The sequence below is a fragment of the Triticum urartu genome, chromosome 7 (assembly GCF_003073215.2).
Source record: "Triticum urartu cultivar G1812 chromosome 7, Tu2.1, whole genome shotgun sequence".
NCBI classification, from domain to species: domain Eukaryota; kingdom Viridiplantae; phylum Streptophyta; class Magnoliopsida; order Poales; family Poaceae; genus Triticum; species Triticum urartu.
The window spans coordinates 24061391-24074409 of record NC_053028.1 but is presented as its reverse complement, the minus strand read 5'-3'; the positions used below and the strand labels follow the sequence as shown (position 1 = coordinate 24074409).

General features: G+C 47.8%; 1 protein-coding gene across 1 annotated transcript; it reads left to right on the top strand.

The window, feature by feature from the left end:
• Positions 1 to 4874: 4874 nt before the first annotated feature.
• LOC125520392 (pentatricopeptide repeat-containing protein At5g16420, mitochondrial-like) lies at positions 4875 to 9195 on the top strand. The gene is made up of 2 exons (XM_048685313.1): positions 4875 to 7519; positions 8800 to 9195. The coding sequence occupies exon 1, from the start codon at positions 4915 to 4917 to the stop codon at positions 6577 to 6579; it is 1665 nt and encodes a 554-aa protein (XP_048541270.1). The 5' UTR covers positions 4875 to 4914; the 3' UTR covers positions 6580 to 7519; positions 8800 to 9195.
• The last annotated feature ends 3824 nt before the right edge of the window (positions 9196 to 13019 follow it).

Below are 13019 nucleotides of genomic sequence, written 5' to 3'. Positions count from 1 at the left end.
AGGTTTAGGTGTCGCAAGCTTACTCAAAATAGAAGGTGAATCAAGTGCAGAGCTAGATGGCAGTTCCTTACCTCCCCTCGTAGTTGAGGGATAAATTGTTGTCTTAGTGTCTTTCAAGTTCTTCAGAGTGACCAGCAGATATAAATCCCAAGTGACTCAAAGAATAGAGCTATGCTCCCGGCAACGGCGCGAGAAAATAGTCTTGATAACCCACAAGTATAGGGGATCGCAACAATTTTCGAGGGTAGAGTATTCAACCCAAATTTGTTGATTCGACACAAGGGGAGCCAAAGAATATTCTCAATATTAGCAGTTGAGTTGTCAATTCAACCACACCTGGATAACGTAATATCTGCAGCAAAGTGTTTAGTAGCAAAGTAATATGATAGTAGTGGTAACGGTAACAAAAGTAACAGAAGCAGAAGTAATATTTTTGGTATTTTGTAGTGATTGTAACAGTAGCAACGGGAAAGTAAATAAACAAAAACCAATATAGGAAAAGCTCGTAGGCATTGGATCGGTGATGGACAATTATGTCGGATACGGTTCATCATGTAGCAGTCATAACATAGGGTGACACAAAACTAGCTGCAATTCATCAATGTAATGTAGGCATGTATTCTGAATATAGTCATACGTGCTTATGGAAAAGAACTTGCATGACATCTTTTGTCCTACCCTCCCGTGGCAGCGGGGTCCTAATGGAAACTAAGGGATATTAAGGCCTCCTTTTAATAGAGAACCGGAACAAAGCGTTAGCACATAGTGAATACATGAACTCCTCAAACTATGGTCATCACCGGGAGTGGTCCCGATTATTGTCACTTTGGGGTTGCCGGATCATAACACATAGTAGGTGACTATAGACTTGCAAGGTAGGATCAAGAACACACATATATTCATGAAAACATAATAGGTTCAGATCTGAAATAATGGCACTCGGGCCCTAGTGACAAGCATTAAGCATAGCAAAGTCATAGCAACATCAATCTCAGAACATAGTGGATACTAGGGATCAAACCCTAACAAAACTAACTCGATTACATGATAGATCTCATCCAACCCATCACCGTCCAGCAAGTCTACGATGGAATTACTCACGCAAGGCGGTGAGCATCATGAAATTGGTGATGGGGATGTTTGATGATGATGACGGCGACGAATCCCCCTCTCCGGAGTCCCGAACGGACTCCAGATCAGCCCTCCCGAGAGGTTTTAGGGCTTGGCGGCGACTCCGTATCGTAAAACGCGATGATTTCTTCTCCTTGATTTTTTCTTCCCAAAAGAAAATATATAGAGTTGGAGTTGGCGTCGGAGGAGCTCCAGGGGGCCCACGAGGTAGGGGCGCGCCCCCCACCCTCGTGGACAGGGTGTGGGCCCCCTGGTCTTCATCTTTGGCAAGAATTTTTTATTATTTTTGAAAAGACGTTCCGTGGAGTTTCAGGTCATTCCGAGAACTTTTGTTTCTGCACATAAATAACACCATGGAAAGTCTGCTGAAAACATCGCCAGTCCGGGGTTAGTTCCATTCAAATCATGCAAGTTAGAGTCTAAAATAAGGGCAAAAGTGTTTGGAAAAGTAGATACGACGGAGACGTATCACACACCCACCATCCCACGCATGTGACAACGACGACGGCGGTGGCGGCGGGACTACACCCGTTTTTACAGGCTCCTCGGCATGTAGAAGGCGGCAGCGGGCTACGGCGGGCGGCGGCAGCAGCTTAGTAGGCTAGGCTAGGCTAGGCTTAGTTGTTCTTTGTTTTTTTTGTACAAATCTGAGTGAAATCGCCGAGTTTATGTCATGTTTGTGCAAATTTGAATCAAATCGCCGAGTTTGTGCCGTGTTTGCGCCAATTTGGGGGGCGACCTGGGGAGGCGACTGGGAACACAATCACCCTCACGCCAAAAAGATACATCGGTTCAGTCCCAGACGGCGCTTTTTCGACATCCTAGAAGGCCGAATGGCTGGAGATGCTCTAATATCGCGCACCCCTCCTCGAAGGTCACGCCGGTAGGGGTCAAGACGAGGAGGCCGTAGGGGAGTCCGCCCCCACCGGATATTGTTGCACGAGATCCACTCATAGCTACTCACACGAGGCACAACACGAGTCGCCACCAGAATCCCACGTCGAGCAAGATATAAGAAACATCATGCCATCGGCTGACCAAGCCCCCACCACCAGGCACCGGCTACTGCTGACCAGTACAGGACTAGATCCACGCCACAACTACACTGCCCTTCCTGCCATAGCGGCATGACCACCGCCAAGAGGCCAGCAGGTTGTCGCTCCAGCATCCAAGTTCTGCCGAAACATGCAATGTCCAGGACCATCACTACGTATGCTCAAGTCGGACATTTATATGCAACGCGAAGAGACGAGCCCACCGTCATTGTCGGCCATAGAGACTTTGTGTGCCGGAATCCTTCGACGGTGGTGAGTCACCTGCCTCACTCCACGCCCCAGGCCAGCCCTTAGAGCCACAACAGCTACAATGAGCTACTAGCTATGTACTCCCTCAATAAAGAAATATAAAAGCATATAGATCATTATTTTAGCGATCTAAACACTCTTACATTTGTTTATAGGGGGAGTGACGTTTTGTTGTCGGGGGCCCTGGTTCTGGAAGCCCTGGCCTGCAGGCTATTGACTCGATTGACCGATAATTTATACCGTTATTGTTGTTGCAAGAGAAGTTTTTCTAAGGAAAATCCATCATGGTGACTTTATTAATTTTCGAACATAGTTACGTCGTCCACTAGGCTAGATACAAAAAAAAGCCGGAGGATCTCCCGTCCAGACACAAGTCTGGGATCCCTCTACATGGGCAGCTAGCAAATGAGCTACAATATTCCTCTCTCTCGAACAATGTTCTATGATTACATGAGAGAAATTCCTAACTAAGAACACACACTCTTCGTATATTGCCAAAGCTTCTGTCACTGAAAAACCTCCATCATGCATAGTTTGGACTACTTCCAGACAGTTCGAGTTGATAATTATCTTTTTGCATCCAACTTGACCTGCCAGGATGAGCCCGTCTTTCAATGCTCTAGCTTCAGAAGTAGCTGCCGAACTTACATGTCCAAGCAGCGAACTCCTGTCAATCGAGCCCACCAGCGTACTCCGCGCCCGAAAAAATCAGCTCGTGTGTGCGCCATTCGGGGTAAGAATGCTATGAACAAAAAGTGCCATCTCCTAAATGAGTGAATCAAGCATAAAAAGAAAAAGAAAAAGAGAAAAAAATATCCACACGAATCTCAATGTAAGATCAATGACATATGATTTAGATGTGCAATACTTATGTCATCTCTAGATGTGCTTTAGCAAAACTGTAAATAAAAATGACACCTCTTAATAAAAAAATGCCATCTCTTTGATAAAAACAAAAAAAATGCCATTTCTTAATATAAAAATGCCGTCTCTTATAAAAAAGTGACATATTTTAACAAGAAAAATCGCCACCTCTTCATATTAAAAAGCCATCTTTTAAAAGATAAAAATGTCATCTCTTAATAGTAATATAAAATGCCATCTCTTAGTGATTTTTTTGGAGAAAATGCCATATGGTGAACAAAAGGGAAAAAGGAGGACTAGGATTCAAACCTGGTGGCACAAATAGGTGCATTTCTGGTCAGTGGGCTGACTTGAGAAAATGGGTCGCTGGCATTTCTCTTAGAACGGGTTTGCGAATCCGAAGTGGCGAAGATTTTGCGTGCAAATGAAACCGACTGTAGATGGGGTTCGCTGTGAAAGTCGTCGGTCGCCAGTTAGCATTTCTGCTTATTTAAGGTGGGTTTTGTATTTTTTTAAGGGAGATGACCGTTATTATTTGAAAAAAAGTCTATTTTACTACCCTGCACAAACTTGATAGTTCACATAACACACTGATCTTTATTTTTAACTTCCTTAACCCCCTCAACAATTCCATACCGGTCAGAAATCGTCCCTTGATGGTTTTGCCCCGATTGAGCGGTATTTGACCAACGGGTGGGCCCCCCTCGTCAGGTTTGCGCCCTTGTTAGGTGAAGAGCGTAGCTGGTGCTCAGTTCATGCCGACGGCACCGTCTTCTGTCCATTTGGAGCCTCGCGTCCCGAGGAACTCTCCCGGCATGGCCGAGCTCTAGCGCCCACTGTAGTTCTTCGCCAGGGCGGCCAACATTTCCTCCTCACTTAGAAGCCTTGTCATAGAGCCTCGCCTTGGTCTGCTATACGTTCCTGCTAAAGGAATTTGTCTGGGCTGCCGTGAATCGTCGTTGCCCATGTCTTCTTCTCCAACTCCGGCATCGACCGCGGCCACCTCGATATCTTCCTTCGGCGAACCCCCCTTCTCCTCCTCTGCCTACTGAGCACCATGGTGCTCCGCTGAAGCGCGCGAGACCACGGTCGTCCTCCAGAGAAAGGCTTTGCGAGCCGTGGCCTCGGCATCGAGCTCCCGCGTCCACGGCCGTCCTCTGTCCATGAAAGGCGCGGCAGTGCTGTTGTACCTTGCCGAGCCCGCGCTCGTGCGTGTTGGTGCGGTAGGGTGCAGGCGCAGCCGCGCGTGGTCGTGACCATGGTAGGAGCCTCCCATCGCCGGTGCGGCGCGCTGCTCTGCCTCCCCTACTTTCGGTGCCGTCCTTACTCAAGATTTGGTCGTCGTAGCTGTGCCCATGCCAACCTGACAAGGGAGGCCCGCCCGCAGGTCAAAACCAGCGTTGACCTGTGTAGCGTCAGCAGAAGTGGAGACAAAATCATCCGGAGGTTCTTTCGTTCGGTATGGGTTTGTTTACGGGTGAAAGGAGCAGAAAAATAGATGAGGGGTAATATGAACCACCAACTCTATTGAGTGTAGTATAAAATGGACTTTTTTCTTATTATTCTCACGTCCTTATGATTTTCCGTTTGTAATTTCTCTATCCCCAAATACACCATGCCGGTGCGGCGCGCTCTCGACCTCACCCGCGCCGCCATGCCGCCGCGGCGCTGGCCGGCGCCGGCGCCGTCTACCGCCCGCGCCTTCTCCGCGGCTGCGCCGTCCGCCAAAACCACCGTGCAGCTCGCCCACCTGGCGCACCTCCCGTCCTCCCTCCCGCCGCCGTCCCACTGCACCGTCACCCCGCCCGTCCAGCCCTGGCCGCGCCGCCTCACGCCGCGGAGCTTCTCCCGCCTCCTCCACCGCCTCCCGACCCCCCAGCTCGCCGTGCTCGCCTTCCGCCACGCGCTCTTCCGCGCCACGCCCCCCCTGCCCCCGTCCATCCCCGTCTTCGCCGCGGTGCTCTCCCGCCTCGCCGGCGCGCCCCCGGACCTCCTGCCGCCCGTCCTCTCCGCCCTCCGCGCCGCCCGCCTCCCGGCCTTCTCCGACCGCGCCTTCCTGCCCCTCCTCCGCGCGCTGCCGCCGCTCCCCTCCCTCCGCCTCTTCCTCTCCCTCCCGTCCTTCAACTCCCACCCCTCCGTGCGCTCCTTCAACGCCCTCCTCCACTCCCTCGTCGCCGCGCGCCGCCTCCGTCTCGCCGCCGCCCTCTTCCGCGCCGCGCCCACCAAGCTCTACATCACGCCCGATCTCGTCTCCTGCAACATCCTGCTCAAGGGGCTCGTCGGCGTCCGCGACCTCGACGCCGCCCTCAAGGTACTCGATGAAATGCCCGGGTGGGGGATCGTCCCTGATGTCGTCACCTACACGACGGTTCTCTCCGCATACTGTGCCAAGGAGGATCTCAAGGGCGCGCAGAAGCTATTCGATGATATAATTGCCGGTGGGCGCGTGCCAGATGTTACGATGTACACGGTGCTCATCGATGGGTACTGCCGGACCGGGAAGATACAGGATGCAGCTAGGATTATGGACGAGATGGAGGCAGCTGGGGTGCATCCCAATGAGGTTACGTATTCAGTCGTGATCGAGGCATGCTGCAAGGAGGGGAAATCTGCCGAGGCGTGCAATCTAATGCGCGAGATGCTTGGGGCAGGACACACGCCAGACACACCACTGGCTGCCAAGGTGGTCAATGTGATGTGCCAGGACGGAAAAGCAGAGGAAGCGCACCAAATGTGGAAATGGAAGGTGAAGAAGAACGTCCCACCAGATAACACAATCACGAACACATTGATCTACTGGTTATGCAAGAGTGGAATGGTTCGGGAGGCAAGGAAGCTGTTTGATGAGCTCGAGAAGGGGTACAAGCCAAGCTTACTGACTTATAATTCGCTTATTTCTGGATTATCTGAAAATGGGGAGTTACAAGAGACCGGGAAGGTGTGGGATGACATGGTTGAACGGGGATACGCGCCAAATGCCATGACTTATGAGGCCTTGATCAAGGGATTTTGCAAGATTGGGAAGCCAGATGAAGGGGCTGCAGTATTTACGGAGATGGTGACCCATGGGTGCACCCCAAGCAAGGTTCTTTACCAAGTTTTGGTCGATAGCCTTTCTGAGCCAATGCATGACGATATTGTTGGCAAAATTGTTCAAACTGCTGCCTTAAGTGGTGGGGATTTCTTGGATGGTGATTCTTGGGAGATCTTTATCAGGAGAGTGTTAGATACTAAGAGTGATACTTGGAACAAGCATCTCAATTCAGTGCTAAATACATAACCATGAGGTCTGCTGTTCAGACAGGTTGAAAGCCCAAAACTGACCATTTTATTCTGAATAAATTTCTCAAGGAAGTTGATGCCTTGATGGCACCAGTCTTCAACTGTAACTTCTCTGAAAAATTCTTCCACTGAAACTAACACCATCAATAGCACATTGATCTATTGCTTGTGTAAGATTGGAATGGCTGTGGCGGTGATAAGGCTGTTTGATGAGCTCATGGAGGGGTCCACATCAAGGTTGTGACTTACAACACACTTACTTTCATATTATGTGAAAACAGAGTTACAGGAGGCTTGGGTCATGTGAAAACGTTCAGATTACGTTGCAAGAACAAGGTTGGAGAATATTTGAGGAACTGGAGCTGCTAACTGTTAGCAACAAAACTTTCTGGATGAATAGTGTAGGGTTAAATGGTGTTCTTGGTTGCTGAACTAAGATCTTCCTGGGACATTGTTACTCTGTATTCAGTTCTCATTTGCCTTGTCATTGCCTCTGCAACTCAGATCTTCCTGGGATATTGTATTTCTGCAGTGTGGAATAGGATCTTGTCCATGGCTTGCCCTATATTGAAGTACTTTGTGAGAGAACTTCAGTGCTCCAAGTCAACATGTAACTCAGTATGTGCTCATCCCCATCGTCACTGGTGCAGACTGCTGGGCTGTGGTTAGGGAAGCGAAAGACAACGGAGAGGAAGATGGTGATGATTCTGGCGACCATTTAGAGTTATCTCTGACGGTATTGTTGTTGATGATGATGCGAGTGTATTGCTCTTTGTTTTGTGAAATATATGTGATAAAAAGGACCCTGGTGATCAGAAGCACGTATATGAGTCTGCTCCTTGTCAGCAGCTCAGCTCTTGCTCCAACCAGATGAATTGCTCTTGTAAACTATGTCATAGAAGCTTCCCACGGATTTATCTCAACTACAGGAGGAATTGGTAAAATATCTTTGATCCCTATTTGTACCCTGATCTTCTCTTAGTTTTTCAGACTGAAACTGTCAACAGCTAGAGTTCTGCTCAATAAACTACCTGCATTTGCAGCAGTAGGACGATTTAATTTCTGTTATCCAAAAGGATGCCCTTAACTTGGAACCAGGCCACATCCAGATCCCTAGTAGAATCATAAGAAGTAAACCATATGTCGAGGGGCTAAAAAGTAGGACGTTTTGTTCAAATAAGTCAATTTTGATATGTTGTTTATTCATTTATCAAGCTTCCTGAGAACTAGTGTAATTTTTTGTTGGGAAGTAAGTACAGATGTGATTCTGCTTCACATCCTGGGTACAAGTCCGTCAGGACTGTCCCAACTGAATTATTTTTAACCAAGCTTTGTCGGCAGAGCGAGTCATGTCCATCACCTCCGGCTCCGATAGTCTGATGCCTGCTCAAGTGCGCATGGGCTGTCCAGCGGCAACTCCACGGCGGCAGTTCATGTCCGACAAGAACCGCTCGAAAGCTGACCGTGACGAGCCACTGGAGGCGCCTTTCTTGTGAACGGACACTCGCTCCCGGAGTTGCTTGCTTGCCTTGGACTCCCATCACAAGCCTGACCTTAGCCTCCACCTCGGCGGCCCGGACCAGCCCCTGCTGCCACCCAACCATCTCCACGGCGATCCTCAGATCCTCTACCCCATGAGCACCTTGTTGATCCTGTGCCGTGTGCAGCGGCCAGCCCAGCATCGGCACGCCATCCCCTCCAGCACCGAGTTCCACCCGCAGTGCGTCACGAACGCGCCAGTCGCCCTGTGGTGGAGCACATCCACCTGCGGTGCCCACCGCTTGACGACGAGCACGCGGCCTTCGGTCCGCTCCACGAACCACTCCGGCAGGAGAGCGTGGAGGTTCGCGTCGTCGTTGTTAACGCTCTTGGGGTCTCACACCACCCACAGGTACCGCTGGCCAGACCTCTCCAGCCCGACGGCGATCTCCCTGTATTTTTCATCTATCAATTATAAAAGTTTACGGACTGGTGAGGAATTAGATAGAAAAGTCTTTGTCGTGCGAATGCATACATTTAGTTATCTCTTACACTACACAGTTTCCATCTAATTACACAAGTTGCTTTTGTACCTGAGCCGGCTAGGACAAAATGTTGTAAGTATCTATATAAGCATTGCACATGTGTGCTTCATCGACATTTCAAGTGTACAGTTGTCTGCTTTTGAATGACATATATTGCTTTTTAACTTGATTTCTATTGCATTACAACGTTGTAGGTATTGCTATTGTTTTTGAGATTAGCCGCCCAGAGAGGGGAATGAAAGAGGCATGCTTCGGTGGATCGGCTTGCATAGATTGGTCGGTGATGATACGCCTCTTTGGACCGGCAGCGGTGGTTTGATTCAGATGGATGTTCGCGGAAACGTCCCGACATAAAAACGGACATTTGTGGTGTCCATTTACTGGTCAGTGTTGGAGATGCCTAAGTTGCAAAATAAATTTGTGTTCTCTTTTTGGGCAAAGTAATATTATGGTGTGTGGATGTTGCCGTATTTTTTGGAACTTTTTCACCTTTTGAGGTCTAGCGCACTTGCACATCTAATTAGCGTGTCCAGGTAGACAAGATCACGAAAAGACTAAAAGAAATGCTTGCATGATTGATCATGATTCAATTTGTGTTGATGTACCATATTCTTGGAACTTTAGCTCTAGCCTCTAGGGCACTTCTGTACCTAACTAATGTGCCCTGGTACAGAAGATCAGGCAAAGACTGAAAGATATGCATGCATGATTGAGCATGATTGACTAAATATCTTGGGACTGGTCATGCACGATTTCCTGAGATGCGTGACAAGTCCACAAATCAATATTAAAACCAGGGAAAGAAAAGAAAATGTTACGAAGCATGGAAACTGTTCATCTTTTCTCTCTCCACGAATATTCTTTCCTTCAGTGCCAACACATTGCCAGTAGCATCTCCGAAGTAAGCCTGTTTCTTTGCTGGTAGTACTAACTAGATCGGGAGCGCGCCTTGGCGTGGGGTGCCGGTCCCAACGTTAGTTCCTTGCTTAGTGGTCTGAAAACAGAACAGAGCACACAACATATACAGGAAATAAAACGTATGATACGACACAGTAAACGGATTAGAAAACCAACATTAAAGCCACAGCTTAACTGGTTCATAACTTACATCAACCACGGAGTAGTTAATCCATCAGAAGCATCATCTCACGGCACTGACCATACATCGTTAGCAACCAAGAGCTAAACAAACACCACACAAAATAGAAGGCCAATGCTGATCATAGTACCAACAGCGGTTGGTCTTTCACAAGCACCACATTAGAGTTTTCTTGGGTCGGTGTAACGGAACATCGCATCGCAAGCAATACGGCACGACAAAAGGGACGATAGACCTAGGAAGAAGCTTCACCATCTAACACACGTCGAGACGTCCATTCGCTAGACCATCAATGCGAGAGCACATCTAACCAACACATCGTGGTCCTGCAATAACACAAGTTCAAGTAAGAGCCAAATCGTGTACAACATAGGAGGCCACCGATGATATAAAAGGTATCTAGCTGACACACCAAAATAATGATCCACCTAGGGCCGTTTGGACTACAGCTTGGCCCTTTTAGTCGCGGACGTCTCGTCTTCATCCGCCGCCAGGCTTTCAGTTGATTTGCTTCAAGAACAAATAACAATTATGTACAAGAGGTAGAAAAATGATGCATATATTGTTAAACACTCGTATCAACCCACACCCAGATACCTCAACGTAGCAGCAAGCTCACCACCGAGACCAGCAGAGCGTCATCCAGTTTTTCGAGCCCCTAGCAGGCATAAACGAATATCCCTTGTCAACTGACCATCAAACAACCATGTGAATAGGTTTGGATGTATTTTCACCAAGCAAACGAAAGGAAATACCTAAGCACGGCCATCAGAAAACAAGGGTTTACACAACACAGACTTAGGTAGACCACTTGCTGGCACTCTCTTTATACCGACACTGCAGGTCACAGACCCAACAAATTCACATCACATATCTAGAATCGTTTGTTTACGCCATCTTGGATCATTTTTGTTGGAACAACTCATACCCTTTTTTGACTGCTTGCTGGCACTCTCTTTATACCGACACTGCAGGTCACAGACCCAACAAATTCACATCACATATCTAGAATCGTTTGTTTACGCCATCTTGGATCATTTTTGTTGGAACAACTCATACCCTTTTTTGACTGCTTGCTGGCACTCTCTTTATACCGACACTGCAGGTCACAGACCCAACAAATTCACATCACATATCTAGAATCGTTTGTTTACGCCATCTTGGATCATTTTTGTTGGAACAACTCATACCCTTTTTTGACTGAGGTCGGGGAAGAATTACTCTTCTTTCCTTCAGGGGCGGTAAGTTCATAGAAAAAAAATACATGCAGCAGTAGATCAATACGGTCAAGGCAAATGCATAGCTATTGTCTGTCCCTGGAGGACAACCTTTTCTACAGGAGAGAACTTGCCCTGGAGCCTTTAGCAATAAGATCAAGAACATAAGCATATGACCAAATCAGGCAAAGGACAACACATAATCAGCACAGAGATAAACAGATAGCATGTACCTCTTATGGAAGTCTATCATCTCAGAAGTGTCATCATTTATGTACCACCGACACGCTGCACTTCCGCTCACACCCCTTCGACCTACAGACCGCAACCAAAGACATAGCACGTCACATAAACAGACATGGGCAAAAGAGTAGCCATTTAGTCAACCTAACAAGAGTTCTTACCTTCATAGGCCTTCACCAGAGTTCCAACAAATAGTGCAACCACTAGTTCAGTCGAGCCCAGCTCGATAATGTAGTCTCCCTGAAAGGTTGTAGCACGTTCGCCCAGAGCACAATAGTTATCTGGCACCCATTGCACAAAATATAAACAAAATATACTGAAAGCAATGGCAGGCTAATAGAGACAACAACACAAACAACAAGCACCTGACAGGGCAAGATGGCATACCTTAGGTCCATGATACTGATACAACGCTTTGTGGAAGGCTCGCTCCTGCTCGAGCTATGATACTGAACAACATCGGATACAGCAGTGATAACGTCGAGCACATCTAGACAACCAGAGAAAAGGAAAACATCTTACAGGCACACACAACAAACAAACGAAGACAATGATCATGTAGGCAACACACCTGTGAAGAATTCAGGTGTCTCGAGAGGTGCGGGGAGGCGTGACAGTTTAGTGAGTCAGTAGGTGCAGAAGGGAAACTGAGCTTCTGGATCAGTATTAGGATCGGCCATACTGAACCTATTGAACTTGAAACTGAGCTTCTAGATCAGTATTAGGATCGGCCGTACTGAACCTATTGAACCTGATCATGTGTATCGCATAGACAGGCTTGAAACAAGGTTTGTTCAGGAACACCAAGAACTGTGAAATGTCATATGCACATCCTGCCTTCAGTTTGCCCATAAACTTAGGCACAAGCTTCTCACCAATCTCAGCATAGATGTGGTTGCCCTGCCAAGAAACAACATGCATCAATTACCAAGCATAGAAGGCTGAAGAAAATTACAACCAATGCAGGCGCTGAGGCTGGAGAAATCATATACCTGGGCATCCAAAAGGACCATGTCAGTGTGTTTGATAGGACCGTCATTAGCATCTCCATGGTGCTGCCACAAACGCAAAACATACACACGGATGGTCAAGTTCCTGTCCCCGAGAACAAGAGACTACAGACCAGCCATCGCCATCTACAACAAAAGGGTCATCACCAAAACACACGACCACCGTTAAACTAAATAAACCAGTATGACATAAGCCACGCCAATACATGCAAACACTCAAAATATCAACCCCACCATACCGAACACACTTATTCAGCCATCGCTAAATGCCGTGTAACAAGATATCATCCAACTCACAAAAGCATGCCACTGACTACCAAAATGAAGACCGGCGTCGTATACAAACCTAGGCCATCCCTGCGGCCCGAAAGACCTCAGGAAAAACAATGTTTTTGGTCTCAGAACCACAATTGCCATTAGCATCTAATATAAGGATTTTCAAAGAAGCTCTTGAAGTAACACGAGACACTGCCACATACAGCTGCCCGTGCGTAAAAACAGGACCCTTAAGATATATGCCAACAGCAGACAGGGTCTGTCCCTGGCTCTTATTGATTGTCATGGCATAGCACAAACGAACAGGAAACTGGCGTCGCCTAAGCACAAAGGGTGCGTTTCCTTTCTTCGCCAATAACTCAATCCTGGGGATATAAACGGTATCACCCACATTGGAGCCAGTCATAATAACAACCTTGATAAGCCGGTCGCCCAATTCTTTTACGATCAGCCGGGTACCGTTACACAAACCATTTGCCTGGCTAAGGTTTCTAAGAAGCATAATTGGAACACCAACCTTAAGAGTCAGCCTATGGTTTGGGAAGTTTATAATTTTAGTTGCATTTAGG